General features: G+C 38.8%; 2 protein-coding genes and 1 pseudogene across 4 annotated transcripts; 2 read left to right on the top strand and 1 right to left on the bottom strand.

The window, feature by feature from the left end:
- The first annotated feature begins 1,743 nt into the window (after window positions 1–1,743).
- On the top strand, window positions 1,744–4,949 carry LOC137734065 (E3 ubiquitin-protein ligase SINAT3-like). Of its 3 annotated transcripts, none has more exons than XM_068473328.1 (4): window positions 1,744–2,079; window positions 3,114–3,500; window positions 3,937–4,267; window positions 4,784–4,949. In XM_068473328.1, the coding sequence occupies exons 1-4, from the start codon at window positions 1,879–1,881 to the stop codon at window positions 4,798–4,800; spliced, it is 936 nt and encodes a 311-aa protein (XP_068329429.1). In that variant the 5' UTR covers window positions 1,744–1,878; the 3' UTR covers window positions 4,801–4,949. The 3 variants fall into 3 exon arrangements, with proteins under 3 accessions (XP_068329429.1, XP_068329428.1, XP_068329427.1); XM_068473327.1 differs by having other exon boundaries at window positions 3,937–4,300; window positions 4,784–4,938; XM_068473326.1 differs by lacking the exon at window positions 4,784–4,949 and having other exon boundaries at window positions 3,937–4,476.
- Window positions 4,950–7,161: 2,212 nt separating this feature from the next.
- LOC137734353 (uncharacterized) lies at window positions 7,162–12,126 on the top strand (annotated as a pseudogene).
- Window positions 12,127–13,433: 1,307 nt separating this feature from the next.
- LOC137733636 (phosphatidylinositol 4-kinase gamma 4-like) lies at window positions 13,434–16,337 on the bottom strand. Its single transcript, XM_068472772.1, has 3 exons — window positions 16,116–16,337; window positions 14,325–15,971; window positions 13,434–14,109 (listed from the first exon to the last, which is right to left on the bottom strand). Exons 2-3 carry the CDS (start codon window positions 15,696–15,698, stop codon window positions 13,723–13,725), a joined length of 1,761 nt encoding a protein of 586 aa, XP_068328873.1. The 5' UTR covers window positions 15,699–15,971; window positions 16,116–16,337; the 3' UTR covers window positions 13,434–13,722.
- Between the last annotated feature and the right edge of the window lie 2,784 nt (window positions 16,338–19,121).

Genomic DNA, 19,121 nt, shown 5'->3' with positions numbered 1-19,121 from the left:
GCTTGATTAAGTAATTTGAAATGTTATGTTGTCAGACTATGTATTAACCGTTAATTAGGTAAATTATGTATGATGTTTAGTTAAGATTCTCAGTCTGACAACAAACATGTCAAGCAATACAGAAAGTGAAGATTCTTTTAGTTAAATAATTTCCAATTGATAAGTTTGATCTGATTACTTCATGAATGAGATAAAAACGGCTTACAAGCATGTGACCATGAATTCAGAAACGTTCAAGTCACCTTTGCAGCACTAACTCTTAATTTATGCAATAATACGAACATATCATTGGCAAACAAAATTGTCACCAAGTTGTGTGTGTGTGTTTGTGTCACCGTGCAAGATACGTTGGATCTCTTAAACAAAAAGAAAATTACATAATTGCTTCAATCGATTTTATAACTAATGAGTATCCATGGTTTAAAGTAGGATCCAATTCAACCTTGAATTGTTGGATATAAGTTTACAACATATTTGTGTTGTGAGCACCATTGGAGGTGTGATTCTTTTGTTCATGTTGGATATTTGAAAGTTGTGTTGTCGGAGATCACTGAAGTTGGTTGCTAAGCCACATGGCGTTGTCCATTGCTTTACTTGGTATGCTCTTCATGTTCGTCATTAAGCCAATGATGTTACTCGTTGCTTTGCTCGTTATACTTTTCACATTGACCATTCTTGCTTTTGGTTCGATGAACCTTTCGATTTTATTTTTCACTTGTTGTTTGAGGGTTGTAGTAGCTAATTGGCTGGCATGATTGGTTAGTATTTTGGCTGTTATTTTCACATTATTTGATTGTATTTCTATGTTCATAATACACTTATATCTGTATTTATATCTGACATGATAAATTCAATAGAGCTGCATTTCAACATCATTTCCAAGTCATTATAAAATTGTGAAAAAGTCCACATTCCTTATTCAACAAGGTATCAATCTACAAGCCATAAACCATAATCAACTCATGCTTCCAAATTAATCACAAAACAATGTGTTACCAAAACTGCCATCATAACATCCATATATAAAAAGTTTTATATAAAAAATTATGCCCAATAGCACAAACAAGTGTGCAACTTTTATAAGGATAAAATAGGACCCACAGTCGGCCAAAAAATTCAAATAAAATAGAGCACAATAATGTGCACCACATAAACCGGAGATTCATCCCGTTGTCTCCCTGGTCTTCTATTAAAAAGGCCGGCCCTAATCAAAGGCTTCTAGCTTGATGGTGATTGATCTTTGACGTTACATAGAAGTTATTTTTTTGTGTTCGAAAGATTACAGGTTCAATTCGAATCATAAAAACAACAATTTTGCTAATGGTTTTTTACCACTCATACAAAAAAAAATTCAGTTAAAACTTAAAACAAAACCCATAATTCCACATTGACAACAGCTAATTACCAAATCAGAAAAGTTAAAAATTAAGTTCCCTAAATTAACCTACCCTACTATTAAATCCCCTCGGTAATTCTATTAACCTACCAGTCATATCAAACCGCTACTCAAAAACCCTTAACTGAAAACGGACACGTGATACCCGTTTGATCTTAATCAGACGGCTGATGTCATCTGGACTGTGACCCATCTCTTGTCTCTCTATCCGTAAAACCAACGAAGAAGAAGAAGCACACCTTTTTGTGGAAAAAAATAAAATAAAATTTTTGGGTTTCTTTTTACGCCCATTGCAATCCAGGATTTTCCTTTTTTTTTACCCTTCCAGTTTTTTATTCAATTTTTTATAATTGTGTATTGGGGAATCATACCCATCAGTCAAAGAATCGAAAGATTTCATATTTTTTCCCAAATTTTGATTTTTTTAATTTTGGGTTTCCAAATTGTAGCTGGTTTTTTATTTTTTTTGTCTCCATTGAAGAATGGAATCAGACATCATTGAAAGTCTTGCGTCTTTGGATTTGATTGACGATGACGAGATCCATAGCCGTCCGATTCACCAGTTTGTTTCAGTTCCGAAGGCGCACAGCAACACCGGCAATAACATTCCCGGCACCACCAGCGTCCACGAGCTTCTTGAATGCCCTGTTTGCACCAATTCAATGTACCCTCCAATCCATCAGGTTCGCCCTTTCTTGCAATTTCCTCAATTGGTTTCCTTTTTTCTTTTGATCTTTGTTTTGCCTGTTTTGTTTTTTGAAGATTTTGAATTTTTGTGGGATTTAATTTTAAGGGGTGATTGTGTTTCTGGGTTTTGGTTGGTAGGTTTATTGGATTCTATTATTTAGAAGGTGAAAGATAATATTCAGTTTCTGAATTTTGTTATAAAGAAAAAATAATCCTTGTTATATTTTTAGGCAAACAACAATCGAAAATAATTCTAGTTTGGCTAGTAAGATTTTGAAACTTGCTTCACTTATAAGTGCTTTTCCGGAGTTCCTAGTAACAGGGGATACTAAAGAACAGAATCAGATTTCGTTCAAAATATTTTGTCGACGTGATACTTCCTGGGGTTGGTGAATATGCTTGTGTGGACATATTTATCAGTTAGTTTGTAAGGTGAAGCAGGCTGACAGGTGGGGAGCGGTAACACTACCACCAATTGATAGAGATGCTTTGGGTGATTTATCTGCGTAAAGCTATCGTGCTTGAAATTGGGTACACCGAGTTCATCCTATTTATTCATTAATAGGGTTTAGGGCAGAAATTTTATGTGTGTAAAGCTATCATGCTTGAAATTGGGTGCACCGATCCATGCTATTTATTCATTAATAGGGTTTAGGACAGAAGTTTATTGGTTGTTTTGTTAGAGCACTTTACTCTGCCTCACACACATACTCTTACATCTCTCATGGCTGTAGGGGCTATAGTCACAGAACTTTATGCTGGGGGTGTAATGCATCGCACGGGCTTTCATTTGAAGTGTTAGGGTGTTGACATGTTTTGATGTTTATGTGGCATAGTTCGGATGAGTAGACCTACCCCACCTACTCTGGAGCTTATTGGAATCAAGGGATACTCAATGAATCGCTATCCTTAAATTTATTTGGGATGGCTAAGCATGGGGATTCTTTTAATAATATGTAGCTGCTTGAAAAATTCATCTAGGATTAGTTGACCTTTATGGCTTATAAATCTAAACTATTTGTTTCTGCAGTGTCACAATGGGCATACCCTTTGTTCCACCTGTAAAGCAAGGGTGCATAACCGGTGCCCAACTTGTAGACAGGAGCTTGGTGACATAAGGTGTCTAGCACTGGAGAAGGTTGCTGAATCTCTTGAACTGCCCTGCAAGTATTGCTCTCTTGGGTGCCCAGAGATATTTCCCTATTATAGTAAACTCAAACACGAGGCTGTCTGTAACTTCAGACCATACAACTGTCCATATGCTGGATCAGACTGCTCCACTGTTGGGGATATTCCATTCCTTGTTTCTCATCTCCGGGATGATCACAAGGTGGACATGCATTCCGGATGCACTTTTAATCATCGTTATGTAAAGTCTAATCCTCGTGAAGTAGAAAATGCCACGTGGATGTTAACTGTAAGTACATACATGTTTCTCCCTCTTTGTATAAAACTTGTGGCTGAATGAAAATTGCTTAGTTTGCTCTCCTCACGCTAGATATTAGTAGGCAGAGGTTGCATAAATCAAGAAACCATCAGTTTCACTATGGGGGCGATAGGTGAAGTTAATACTGGAATTGCATCATAAGCCATTGAAAATAAGACTTTGTTTGGTTTAACTTTCGCAATTACAATATAAATACTTAATCGATTAGTTTAACTATCCCAATTAAAAGTGCATGATTTAGTTGATTGGTTTAACTTTCCCAGTTAATATGGGACGATAGGAATCATGGGACCTTTGATAGCAATACTTGAGAAGGATCAACTGTGACTCTATAGCAGATTGAAGATGTATGCTTTGGTTTTTGTTATGGTAGCAAACTAATTGTCTTATTTTTCATCCTTGATAGGTCTTCCACTGTTTTGGTCAGTATTTCTGTCTACATTTTGAAGCCTTCCAGCTTGGTATGGCTCCTGTTTACATGGCATTTCTCCGGTTCATGGGCGATGAAGCAGAAGCTCGGAACTACAGCTACAGCTTGGAGGTTGGAGGAAATGGCCGAAAGCTGATTTGGGAGGGCAACCCAAGAAGCATAAGGGATAGCCACAAGAAGGTTAGAGACAGCCATGATGGCCTCATAATACAGCGCAACATGGCACTTTTCTTCTCTGGCGGGGATAGGAAAGAGCTGAAGCTGCGGGTCACAGGACGAATATGGGAGGAACGGCAGAACCCAGAAGGTGGGACCTGCATACCTCTCTGTAGCTAGCCTGGTTGGATATCTCTTTCCCTCATTTGTGTGCTAAACATTATCTTAATGTTATTAGTGAATTAACCTTTTAAGGATTCTTTTATTGGATTATAACGTTTCAATGCTGGAGGCTTTGTACTTAGTCTGTTAAGCTTCCAGTTATCCTCTTAAAGCTGAAACACGAAACTGTTGTCTTGATGGAGTCTTGGTTAGAGTTTGATATTAGTATTAGATTAACAATCATGACAGCTGTCCATAATTTCTCAAAAACCAATTGAACTTTGCTCAATGGCATTATAGTCCAAGCACGGCTCACGCCGTTGTTGTTTAAGTGGAGAGATAAGGAAGGGGGTGAGACAGACTGGTGTATCCTAGGGTATAGCTTGTTAAGGTAAAACGAAGGGAAACTTATGATGATTAGAACCTTGACAGCTTTCACTTTAGTTCCTAAGTTATGAAACAATCCATTATGTCCCTTAGGCTTATAATTTTTTCTACGTTTCAGGGGGCGAAAGTTTGTGAAGTACCATGTACGATTGCAGTTCAAACTGACTGATAAGCAGTTGGTGAGACAGCTAGAGCTTGGGGTATCAGTTTATATACTTGGTAGGTATGTATCAATGTCAAAGATAGAAAAACCATAAGCTTTTATCCTATGATCTACAAATACTCAACAGGGAAATTACTCCTTTACTTGTCTTGGAATTACTTGACTTTATTTGATATCCAAAGCTCAACGTTGAGTCAGATGAAACCTAAACAAGTAGATCAGTGAGGAGTCATCGTTTCACTTTCAACCATCATGTTTGCTATGAGTCGGGGGCAAAAGTGGAGATAAGATACATAATGTTTAATTCTCTCCGGCACTCAATGTTGCATCCTTTGGGGTTGCCATTGCAGTCTTTGATGGAAAACGATCTCGAAGCTCAAATACCGTATGTTTCATCAGCAGTAGCTTTTGTTTAGTGCAGTTGACATAGGTTGATCGTCTCATGATCATCAGATGGTGTCTCTGTACAGTGGTGGATCGGACCGGGTTGGCTGGGGACTCCCTCTATTCCGAGAGTGTTTTCCTTGCCATTTTGATGACTCTATGTGCTTCTTTTTCCATGAGAGGTTGAGAGAAACGAGAAAAAAGAACTTGAAAATATATGTACGTCTGTGTGAGGTTGGAATTTGTTTCTTTTTGCTGGAAAACACTTGGCCTGAAATATAAATAGATCATAAACAATTCAGATTAGGTCACAGCTTTAATGATATTCAAACTTAGTGTCTTTCCAAATTTCGATTTGTATATACAAAGGGCTCACATTTCTCTTTACTTATAAGGAAGAGATTTTAGATTTAGTTTTCATGAATAGCGAGTGCGACACCAAATTATGACTGCCAATTGGATGTCATAGCCCAATTCCCACCCCCAATATAATGTGTTAAAAAGGGGTCAACGTTCACGTAGTAAATAGAAGAGCCTGCTCCATCTTTTCCATTGATTGGAGAGAAGAGCCAACACATACACATGATACAAAAGTCTTCAAATCTCCATCCTTCAATTGGATCACAAACAAAACGACCACTCGATCTTGCAGCCACGGTTGTTGGCATCATCGTGGTCGTTGATGGGCAGTAGTTGCATGGTTGCAACAAAGGATCTAATCCCCATGTTATTATCCATGATCTCATGACTCAAACATCGTTCGATTGGATCAAATGTCAATAGCTTCTCTTTCTCCCACCGGATCAATCTGTGATCGTCACCTGATCGGCAGATGATGATGTTGAAGCGAAGGCATCGGAGTAGATTGCGCTGTACCGTATCAGGCCAGGTTTGCGGAGTACTCCCTCTAGTTGACAAGTGTCAAGATTTGGGAACCATTTGTGGAAGTAGCAAAGATCTGCGACGAAGGGCCAAACTTCATCCGCTGTTGGAACCAGGCAGCATTGTCCTTGAGAATTCATAGCCCAAGCGTTATCCGCAGTCACCGGAAAGTCCCGTAAAATGAAACACAATATCCGGCGTTTTATCCACTTGAAACCGGCTATCGTCGTAACAAACTATGGAAATCGGATAAGGCATTCACGATTACCTTCTCCAGCTCACCAAAAGCTTCAAATGCAAGCATATGGTATAAGTTGTTGCCGAGTCCACGAAAACACCTCCATCTCCACCTGCGGTCATATTAAAAACTGAACTCGAAACATTTAGCATTGCGCCATCGACGCTAATGCAGTCTAAGCTTAAGATAGTAAAGACCAAATTTCACGTTGCTGTTGTTGTAGGTACCTTTATTTTCGAATGAAATGCAATACGAGAGGTGGAGGTACGAAATCTGACAGACAAGTGAAGAAGGCTCTCTGCTAAGTCCCACAACTCGTGGTGGATGATGGTACTGTTTCGACATTAGTTAATGTTACCACTTAATCCATCATGTTCAAGCATCATGGTCTCCCTGGCAATGTCTGTGTTTGCCGGATCAAGTAGTGGTATGCCTTTTTCGTAGCATTTTTCACAAGGCTTACACTGAAACCAAATTAAATCGCTGGCCGTGTCGAAAAATCCCAAAGGTGTCGACTCTTGTTGTGCCAACTTTGTGCCTCATGATGTAGCCTCCATAGTCTCTATCAATCACTTCTTCATGGTCTCTATCGATCGGCACGCTGATGGAAATGCGGGGAGCTGATTTGATGCGGCTAGCAGGTGTGGCCTTGGGGTTGTAGAGCGGAGATTGAGGAGAGTCGCGGTGAATGAGACGTGCCTCGAAACCTTGGACTGGTATCTCAGGAGAAGACATGGACGACGGAGGTATGGTGATCAAATGAGGAGGGAGAATATCAGAGTTGAGGCCATGGTTGCTAGCCCTAGGTGTGGAGTTTAAGCTGTAAGATATGACCACAAAATTTACACCAGTAACCAGGGAGAATGTTTATACCTTATTGGCAATCCGTCACATGTATTTCGTCATCGTTAGTTGTCCATGTGGGCAGGAAAATTTGACATTTTTGCATTGTGAGCGGTATATGCATAAATTTCACGAGAGAAACTTACATGCAACGAGATGTCATTGTGGCGGTATTTCAAACTAATTATTATGTAAACGCATAATGGTAAAAGATAAACTTAAAATACTGATACAATATTATTCCCGTTATATTATATGTAAGTACTTAACTACTACTACTCCACATATGGCATATTAATGTGTAGAGTGTATAAAAGGTATAGTAAACATCATACTTGTTCACAAAAAACTCGCTATAAAGCTTTTGAAATCTCTAATTAAACGACATATGTTACATGTCGTTCTCCTTCCTAAACGACGTGTGACGAGATGCTGAAAAACCTCTCCAAAATCTCCGCCAAAGCTCTGAATCCTTTCGCTTTATGTAACCTCTCAATCTTCATCCATGGAGTTTCCCTCTCTTTCTTCACCTTTCCCTTCCAAATTTCCCGCCAATTCTCCGAACAAGATGACCTAATTTCGATACGACATTCCCACATTCGATCTCTACAGAACCCCATCATTTTCCATCTATTTACTCTCCTGTAACAGCAGAAAGTTTCGAGCTTTCGAGCAGTTCGGTGGGCCCACCAGCCGCAGAAACTCGCTGAGGAAGAAGCTCACTGACGGCCAAAAAGTGAACCAGAGTTCCATTCCTTTAAACCCAAGTTCTGAATTTCAGTTTTTGAGTAGTAATGTTGTTGATTCTGAGAGTCAGTGTAGTAATTTGATTTCTGATGATAGTGTGAAAGAGAGTAAATTTGGTAATGGGGTTGTTGATGATAGTGTTGCTGAAACGGGTGATGCAGAAGAATCGAATTCGAAACGTCTTGGTGATTCGGTTTTGTTGAGTAAATTGGAGAGTTGGATGGAGCAGTCTAGGAGGGATACTGAGTACTGGGGCATTGGTTCGGGTCATATTTTCACTGTTGTGCAAGATTCTGATGGTAGTGTGAAAGCGGTTTCGGTTAATGAGGATGAAATCTTGAGGAGAAGCCGAGTTGAGCGAGGGGAACTGGAGGGCTAGGCGGAGGTGAACTTGAAAATTTTGCAGGCGGAGAGTTTAGCTAGAGAGATGGAAAGAGGGAACAATGGGATTCCGAGGAATAGTTCCATAGCCAAGTTCGTTAATGAGGGTGAGGGTCTTGTGAAGGAGATTCAGGGTTTTACTCTTGGATCGGAGTTGATACCAAAGCTATCTCGAGTTGGGAGATTGGTGTTGTATGGTTTCATTGCGTTGTGGGCATTGAAGAAGTTATTCACTTTTGGAAATAAAGAAGAGCGGTACTCGGAATTGGAGAAGGAAATGATGAGGAGAAAGATCAAAGCAAGAAAGGAGAAAGAGATGTTAGAACCGAGCAGTGTGGAAGATGTTCAAGCAGCTTTGAACTTATGAAAGTTATTGGGAGAGGAAAATCGTCAAATGGTAACCCGGCTCTACAAGTTTCTCCAAGCTCCATGACCACTGCTGAGTATACAGATTTTGATGATACAGTTCAGGAAATAAGTATAAGAAATATGGCCAGGCAAGAGCGAGAAATTCAGAGCAGGGATGGGGACAGAAACAATTTTCAGACTCTGAATGATGAAATTTCAGATGAAACTGTAAATGAAATTTCGGATGAAACAGACGCTGTCAAACGGCATGGAGACGAGCAAGAAAATATTCTACCCAACCTTGTAAATTGAGATTTCAGGCAAAGTGAGGATAGTGATGATACTTCTAGTAAAAAGTCAGACTTTGTTGAGGATGGGAATAATCAAACTTTTAGTATTTCGAATATAGAAGTTTCAGATGATCGGGAAAGCACTAACCAGGATGTAACAGACTCTGAACAGAATTTACACTTACCAGACAATGCTCCTTTTAGGGAGTCCAGAAAGTCCAGCAAGGGTTCCCTGCAAGTAAAACCAAGGGTCATAAGGTCAGTGAAAGAAGCTAGGGAGTATCTTTCTAAACAAGATGACAAAACAAAGCTAAATGGAGAGCCCCGTTTTGAACCTGTCCCTAGAAGTGATGTTCTTGGAAGGCTACAAAGTGCTAAAGACTTTGGTAACAATGGTAGCCAGGGAGCGTTCGTGGTCAACAATGATTTAGGTTCTGTGGTTCCAAATGAAACATCAGATCCTCCATCTACCGAAAATGCTTTTGAAGATTATGATCTGAAGGATGACAAGTTTGAAGGTATAAAGAGTGATAAACCTGATGAAACCAAGAAAAGACACTTCATGGAAGATGATCAAAAGCAACAGGTTTCTTTAGATCATGAAAGTAGTAACAGTGATTCAATGATAGAACCATCTGTTAAATATGAGAAGTGGATCGAAGAAAACTTTAATGAATTTGAACCTATAGCTAAGAAGATTGGAGTTGGTTTTAGAGATAATTACATGGTTTCAAGAGGAAAAGCAGATCAAGAGTCAATTATGAGTTCGGACATGACACAGCTTGGATCTAACGAAGAAGATGACAGTGAACTTGAATGGATGAAAGATGATAGTCTTAGGGAAATTGTCCTTCAAGTCCGAGACAATGAGTTGGCAGGATGGGATCCGTTTCATATGATGGATGCTGAAGATAAGGATGCATTTTTTAAGGGTCTTGAGAAGAAAGTTGAGAAAGAGAATACAAAGCTGACGAAACTGCATGAGTTACTCCATTCGAACATTGAAAACCTCACTTATGGTGCAGGTAATATTTTGACTCATACCTATAGCTCTAGTTTTCAGCATTGAGGAAGATATAGATGCTTTGGTTTTGATTTTGAAATTTTAAGAATTCAGAAAGGGGTCATTTAATTGTATAGCATTCTAACCATGGTGAGATGTTTCAAGTTTTTACTGCAACCAGTTTGATCCGCCTCATAGGTTTTCTGATGGTAATTTACTCTTCTCTCTGTATTTGTTAGCTAAACCGGTTCCTTACATAACTAGATTCATTGACCGCTTGTCAGGCCAATTGATTGTTAATATAATCTTTCTCTTGGACATGAAAATGGAGGGCTGTAGTCATGGTAGCTTTTAGGTTTAAATCCTGCCAACTAATGAGAAGATTAAATATGTGATTTTTTCTTGAATACACATATTATGCTTGGACTAATATTTTGCTTTCCTTGTAGACGGTATCAGCATCTATGATCCACCAGAGAAAATTATACCCCGAGGGAAAGGTCCCCCATTAGAAAAGAGTCCCGAATTCTTGAATTATTTCCAAGAGCAGCGGAAGGCAATTTTTGCTGAGAATGATGGGATTTCGGTGAATAAAGACGAGCAGAACTTTCTTCAAAACTCAACAGGATCCCAATCCCATGAGAATATTGCTGCCACTCCCATAAACAACGACCCAAATAAGAAGGATATTAGAAGTTCAAAGACAATTATAGAAGGGAGTGGTGGTTCTGTTAGAGCTGGAAAAAAATCAGGAAAGGAGTATTGGCAACACACAAAAAAATGGTCTCAGGGGTTTTTGGAATCCTACAACGCGGAGACAGACCCAGAAATTAAATCCACCATGAGGGACATGGGGAAGGGATCGATGGATCACTGAAAAAGAAATACAGGAAGCTGCTGATCTGACGGACAGAATGCCTGAAAAAAGTAAGGAATTCATGGAAAGAAACTCAGTAAGCTTAAGAGAGAGATGGAATTGCTTGGGCCACAAGCTGTTGTGAGCAAGTACCGTGAATATGCAGAAGATAAGAAAGAAGATTACTTGTGGTGGTTAGATCTTCCTTATGTGCTGGTCAGCTAGATATGCACTTCGAGTTTTCTGCAATTTTTTTAAGCTTGATTTATGCTGTTAGTTCATTCCCTGATAGTTTCATCTTCTGGAAGTTGTTGTCTAACACACTATATTTAAGTTCCAGGAGGTCCTGAGTTTCAAACCTCTAATCCTTATTCCCAATATATTTGTCCGCCTTGATTCTAAGCTTTATATAGATATTTTTACCGATACTCAACCAATAGTTAATTCTCTTGTATTTTCCAGTGAATTGAGCTGTACACAGTTGATAATGAAGAACAAAGGATAGGATTTTATTCATTGGAGATGGCCGCGGATCTTGAATTGGAACCAAAGCCATACCATGTGATTGCTTTCGAGGGCAGTAATGATAGCAAAAATCTTGGTTATATCATCCAGCCTCAAATGGAAACACTTGGGAATGGCCATGCCTTTGTTGTTGCCCAGCAACCTAAGGTAAAGAATTAATTTGTTTTCAGTTCTGAATGTAATGTTTCAGGTGGATCATCATTCTTCAGTTGCAGCTATTGGCAATTTCCATGCAATTCGTACTTCATAGTCTTAGCAAATTATCTTCTCTCAAGAGAGGCCAACTTAGGTGGAACGGCGATTTGTGTTTTCAATACCACTCAGTTAACAGTACTTGTAATGTTTTTTAATTTTAAGTCAAGAGACTTGAGATCTAATGCTCTATAGTTTTCATATGTTCAATTGTACCCTTTCAATTGTTCAGTCTAATTTTTATTGATCTGTTGAGGTGGGTTACCGATTTATCTGAATGTCCACTTATCTTCTCTCCAAGATGTTTTTCGGGAAGCCAAAACAAATGGCTTCGGTGTAACTGTCATTAGGATAGGAGAGCTTCCGCTCAATGTGGACCAAACTTTGGAAGAAGTAGAGGAACAGATCAGTGAGATTGGGAGCAAAATCTACCATGATAGGATCATGCGGGAGCGCTCTATGGATATAAGCTCGTTGATAAAGGGTGTATTTGCACGATTTCCTTGTATTCTGTTTTGAAGTGGTCACATTTTTGTATCCTGGCTGTCTTGATGGCAGAAAAAGACCAACACAAACAATGAAAAGTGCAATTGGTTTCAGTGGCAAGCCCGCTAAGAAGTAAGTCCTTCATTCTGATGGAGTTGTTTCCATGCAATACTTAACAAGCACGGAACACCAAAGCATTGATTCGTGCTATTTTATATCATTGCATTTTATTTTGTGAGTATGAACATTTTGTTACATCTCTATATCTTTGATTGCAGAAAAAGATCAAAAAAAATGCTGAAGAAGCCCAGCAAGAAAGAAAGGTGATGCTTCATCATATACATATTCCGAGGGACAACAGTACTCAACCATGAAAGAAGTTCATGGTAATGTCAAACTCCACAAGTCCACATTCTTACGCTGGATGCACGCACAAACGCCTGACAAACTCTGTACAAGTAGCCGGAGCTCCATGACTTGGTGCCAAGCAATTACCTTTCAGGTTACCTTTTACCCAATTCACCGTTTCGCCCATTCTTATACCGGAGCAGAAGTTGCACTAGTAAAATGTACATGTTGCCCCTTCTTCTCACCCAAAGACTGAACATTTTAGTTCAGCTAGCTCTCAATCCCGACTCGGAGTGTCTCTATTGCAGAGGTGCAAAAGCTCTTATCTTTGACTCAGGAGGGCCTTCCACAGCATCGACTGATGCGGGCGCGGATCTGGTCACTTGCAGCAACACATCTTCGGAGCTGGTTCCTTAAAACATTGATTCCTATATTCTATGTTAATTTGTGAATAAATATCCAACCTCATTGTGTTTGGCCCTTTTATCTTACTGTAATTCCAGCTTAATTTAACAAGCCGGAAAAAAGCAGCGGCTTATTTTCGGGTTTCTCAAGGCTAGTTTGGTATTGCTGTGCTTTTTAAAAAAAATTATTCTGCTGTGCTGTAAGAATAAACAGCGGTAGAATAAAGTAGTTGAAGTTGAAAGTTTACCAAAACGCAAAAAAGCTCCCAGCTTTTTTTTATACTCGTTTTTTTTAAAAACACCTCAGTACCAAACTAGTACTCAGAATTCAACTTACAGGGTTATTTTCGAGTTTCTCAGAATTCAACTTACAGTGTTAAGTGCACCGGAGTTTTAATGGAGTAGATGAAAGTGATGAGCATATGTGATACGTTTCACTATAGCATTGGATTGTAGATTTTCCGCTTCGACATGTAGACTTCCAACAAAATCATAGGGCTCATTTAACTCATTAAAACCGAAATAATTCTATTGTATCAACCACCTCCTCGCATGCGACTGTTAACGATGAGCAAGTCTCGTGTTATCCTTTTCTACAAAATTTATTTATTAAAAAAATAAAAACCCAATGCCAACAAGTTGCCATTTTCCTATCTTATTCTTAAACATTTATCAAAATATAAAATACTTGTCTCATCTCATATGAAACAAAAAAACATCCCAAACCTAACAAGTGAAATCACTGTCTTCAACACAAACTTCAGTGCTGTTACAAACGGATTAGAGATTGTCACGAAACGAACCACAAACGAAACTGGATTTTGGTCTGTAATGAAAAGCACGAATACGAAAGGAAGTGTGGTTGATAATACGAAATTGAAGGTGTATGGGCAAACATATGTACGCTAGTCACATGGTCATATACACAGTTTATACACCTATGTTCTCCACATGATTCAGCGTCCCATTACGAAAGTGATCTTGCAATCTCATCAAGGCGACGGTCCATAATTTGGGACACGGTCTCAAGAAAAGCATCTTCACTTGAATCCGGGAGCACAGAATCCTCTGCTTCTTGCACTATCTCCTCAATGATGGATTCCTTGTTCAGGGTTTTTCTGCACATTATGTTTCCTATAGCAAAGGGAGTGAACTGTCTCTCTGCCCCTTTCTTCAACAGCATCGTTGAAATGCGAAGTGTGCGAGCACATTTGCGGGGCATGTCCCATCCATGGAACTTCAAAATGGCAATATCTTCTTCTGCATCCAGTGATTTGATGTAATCAATGACCTCGTCAGCATAAGGCTTGCGTGCTTGTGGCCAATACAACCAGTCAAATGTAATGTCTTCAAACTGCGGGAACAAGACAATACACAAGAAATTAGTTTTACAATATTAGAAAACAAAATGAAAATAAATCTCCGAGATAATATCATGGCAATGTGCTGATGAATATAAGATGCGACAAAGTTCATGAAAACGAGAAAAGAAACTCCAAACACAATAACAACAATGACAACAAAGACAAATCACTGCCAGTTAATAAAAGTTGCAGTGAATGTACTTACTGTTTCAGGTAAGCAGTAGCCATGATCAATTGGAATCAGCACAGTCTGGCCATCTTCACCCTCTTTGCCCAGCAAAATGTTTCCAGCATGCCTGTCCGCATTTGCCAATCTGATATCTAAAACAGAAATCTTATGCACTTCCTCAGTTGGGAAAGCAGCAGGGCCCATGTCTTCGCAACTTCCACTATTCTCCATGAACTTCTGCAAGGACCCGATCTTAACAGTTGCATCCCCAGGATGGTTGAACACTTTGTGGAAGCACTTGACAATAAATGTAGGGGGGACCCCAGCAAAGCCCTTTGCATTGCCACAGGGCATGCGATATCCACCCATTGGATGATCCAAGAGGTAAGCTGCCACTTCCCTAAATGCTCCTTCTCCAACTCTTGTTCCCTTTTTCAATCCTTCACCATCCAATGACAATGGCAGCCCCCTCGGATTGTTTTGAGCCATAGGCTCCTCATCAATCGGCTTAAAAACAGATACATACTTTTGACCTGACGAGTCTAGCATAAAGTACGCTCCTCCTGTACCCTCCATGGACCTGATTGGATGACTCCCACTATCCAGTCCGTCAGACGTGCCATCAACCATATCCCAAATCTGCGAAGGTAATTCAATCTTGGGGTTAACAATGACAGGCTCCAACAAAAATCCCTTGTCAGGAGGTTTTCTCGGCACAACTTCATAATCTCTCTTAAAGTCATGCTGACCAGCATCATATTGTCGCTTCACATTATCTCCACCAACTTCATAATTTTTCCCATCATCCAACTGTGACGCCACAACTGACAATTCAAAGTTCTTCTCAACTGGTCTGGCCCTAACTTTTGCAGACTTCCGGACCAACAGATGTAAGACAGCATCATTATGTTTACATATGTCATCAATAAGTCTCTGATCTTCAAGTAGTTTTCCATCATATACAACTTCTTGTTCTTCTAGATCAACAAACTCTTTACTCTTCTTTGCAATCTTTTGCTTCACATATCCAACATCTTGACCACGTTCCACATGGAAGGTAAACTCTTTCCCGCAAGTCGTTCGGACATTGATCTCTTGAAGGTCAGAAAGCCTAAGGACCAAATGTAGAATATTCCCATCAGTAACCCCGTATTCCCGGAGTATGGAATTGCTCCTAGCCAGCTCTCTACCTCCACAAACTAACTTTTGCTTCTTAGCAACAAACCCTTTATAGGTTTGTATCCTAAGCTTCACTGATTCAATAGAGTCCGATCCCAAAACACACAGAGGAGTAGTTGACCCAAACACAGAGAGACATAGCAATATCGATTCATCCGAAGACATACACGATTGGGGAAACGGGGGCTCACTGTGAACCGGAGTAAGAACAGCAATACCGGCCGACGACATTATGCTCTTAATTCTAAATTTTCCAACAAAGTCAAAATGCTCTTCAAATCAATGCAGAACTTTCAAACCCTAGGAAAACTATACACATATTTACAAGAATGCAGCCATATCTAACCCTAAATTGACCACCCGATTGATACCCAGATGATCAAACAAACCCTAGATTCAATTCTCACAAACCATACAGCAAAAGGAACAAACTTGAACACCCTCCTCCCCTCCAAACGGAAAGGGAAAAAGTACCCACGGATCCAACCCCTATAAATCCATCACCTGCAAACCAAAATTACAAATCCCAAGTAAAAATCCAACAACCCACAAACCAATCGGCAAAACAAAACCCCCAGAAATCGGACCCAACAAAATACCAACAAAAAAGGGGGCAAATCAACAACAAAGATGGATCACGATTCTTACCAAGAAAGAAGAACCGGAAAGCAGGGAGTGACCGAGAAGAATTCAGCTCGATTGGCAATAGGTCGTGTAGCAGCTAGGGTTTGTAAAACCGAGGGCAAATGGGAGAGAGGAAAAGGAAGGAAGACGCGTGCAGCAGCCTGTGAGATGGGAGGAGTGGAGGGATGAGGTGTTGGATTTTGACGACGAATAGTTACTTTATCAAAGTGCCCTGGGAATGTTCGCAGAAGCATTACGACACGACAGATGGTTGCAGTGCTCACCAAGTTCAAATCCCCTTCAGTTGCGTGGCTTGCCCAATTAGGGAACGCCACGTGTATTACACCTGATTAATCCGTGAATGAGTTATGAGTTTGTTTGGAAATAACCATAAACGACCGGGTAAAAAAAAAAAAAAAAACAAAAAAAAAATCTATTCACACTCATTTTTGTCTTTCATATATTTTTATTAATTTTGATTATTAATTTTTTTTAATTTATTTGATTTTACAATAAAAAATTTAAAAATTATATAAAATAAAAATAGAAGACCAAGACTGTCGAATTCAATTTTCATTTTTGTTCAACTTGAATTTAAGAAAGTGAGATTGCAAATTCAAACATTTAGTGATTGGTAGGGTCCTATTGCCACATTATTTGAAATTTGAAATACAAAGTTGCCCTATTGTACCAGAAACAATAGAAAATAAAAATTTGGATGACCTAATCCCCCCGCTGGCTAGCACTGACTGAGGAGAGGCCACCAATCCATGACTTGCAATTATTTGGGAAAAGAATTGAGTTTTTTTATTTTTTTACCCGAAAGTTTTTAGAGAATTAGAATAATAAATAGCTTTAGAGATCCTGTTAGTGACTGATAAGGTGATGTCAGTAGAAGAGAATCAAGAGATCATCCGTGACATTAGGGTCCTTGCTTCCTATTTACAAATCGTGGCGTTTGGTTTTGCTCCTTGCAGTTGCAACAAAGCTGAACATGCGGTGGCTGCGTTTGTCTTTCGAGAACATACCTTGTATTAGTGTGGGATGATTTTGAACCAATTTGGCTTTTCAGTATTCTCACCGTTGTTGTTAATGTATTTATTCGTATTTGATTATATATATAAAACAACTTTGCGTTTGACTAAAAAGTTATGATAATAATTTTTGAGAAGGGTAATACTAGGGAGATTAATTATTTAAACTAAATTTTGTAAATCGTATGACGTGGTCGCTGATGATTAAATTACTACTTAAATATTAATTAATGTACTTATTTCTTATTAGTAACACATCACATAATTTACTTAGTTAGTCTCCATAGCATTAGTTGGGCGGATCAAGTATAATTATCATTTTGGACTTTGCAATCAGGACTTAATTGGTATCAGTCCAATTTTGGAAAGAATTTGGGTTTGGATAAAATGAGTTACACGCTATCTTGCTTATGTTTAGTCAAGAGTCACGCGATAGGAAATAGTCTAAGAAGAATACTCCTAAATTACATTTAAAAAATTGTCATTTTCGTTTTTCTATCTCTCTTATCACGTTATCTCAAGACTTTGTGATTACCCGCTTAATTTCTCATCTAAGTATTCTTACATCGATAGATTACCTTTCTGTTGATGTATATTTCTTTTACACCCAGTTATGTGATGAGAGAAATAAACGAGAATGATTAACATAGCACGTGTACACTGCCAAGGCGGCATACCGTGCCAATGAAATGAAGACATGTATAAGTTTTTATTCCAAAGATTTTTCGACGTGGACCCATTGTCAGTACTTGTCATGCTTTAAACATAAATACAATTGCAAAGGTGTTGGAATTATAAAAGAAATTTGAAAAACGTAGGTTGCAGCGTTTTAAAGTCTTTTTATGTTGTGAGTTGAGTGTCCTTATCTTTTACCTTTTTGCGATCTTTTATAGAACATGCATTTCTTTCAATTTAGCCTTTTATTCTCAAAACAATCCTCTATGTTCCCAATTGCTGATGTGACTTCTGCCACATCATAAGAATTTACAATGCAACCTGAGCATTGATCCTCTCAAAGCTAACACAATGCCATCCATAAGCATCTTCTCTTCTGTAAAAATTGACTGAGTTAACTTGTTCAATGTGAAAGAGAGTTTGCCGCCCACAATGCCACATGTAAAGCACTTTTGAAATCTTTGAGGCTCATTGTTCGTTCCGTTCAAAATAACTTCCCATTGGGGCCGTTAGTTGAAAAATAATACACACACGTATCTTGTTTGATACATTCAGTTTGTAAACAAACGGTAGTCGAGCTCGTGTCAGCTAAATGAGCACATGCTCATGCAACTACTGTACTCTTTTTAGTGGCCAACGCCTTTACTCTTGTTGGTCACAGTTTTCTCATCAAAATATAAAGAATAGAAAGCAACCCAACTCCCAAGTTATTTGGTATCTAAATCATACGTAGAATATATGTTCTTAATTACTTCTAAGTTGCTTCATAAAAGGAGGTGGTTTAGTATATCAATTCTGCTGTCTTACATTAAAAGGAGCTTATGCTTAACTTATCATGATCTTAACTCACCAATTTACTCTTCCATGACTCACGAGCTCTTTAATAAGCAATATTACTACCATAATTTTAATAAGAAGATGGGTGATGGTTTAGACTCAAGATGCAGTAAGTTCAAAAAAAAAAAATCTAAATCACCAGAGCAATCAACCACTTATAGAAAGAAAGAGCCATTTAGTCAAGGTTGCCCTTTCCTATAGACAGAGAGTGTGACGGCATGGGTCCCTCGATTCGGAGGGACTTCAAAAAAATTTATATTACATGTTAGATAAATATAAATAAATAGAAACAAGAGAATTTCACAAAATGATTGTTTAGAGATCGACCACGTGTCTCTATAGAAACAGACACAATAAAACCCCAATACGGAATTGGATTCTCTTCGGATCCTCAGGATCAAGAATCTTGACCGTTGGCATTAGACCTAGCGGCCATGAATCAATTTATTTCACTTTTTGATTTTTTTTTCACGAGAAACGCAGT

This window comes from Pyrus communis, chromosome 5 (assembly GCF_963583255.1).
Source record: "Pyrus communis chromosome 5, drPyrComm1.1, whole genome shotgun sequence".
Taxonomy (NCBI): Eukaryota; Viridiplantae; Streptophyta; class Magnoliopsida; order Rosales; family Rosaceae; genus Pyrus; species Pyrus communis.
The sequence above is the reverse complement of the archived record's forward strand: the minus strand, read 5'-3'. Positions and strand labels throughout refer to the sequence as shown.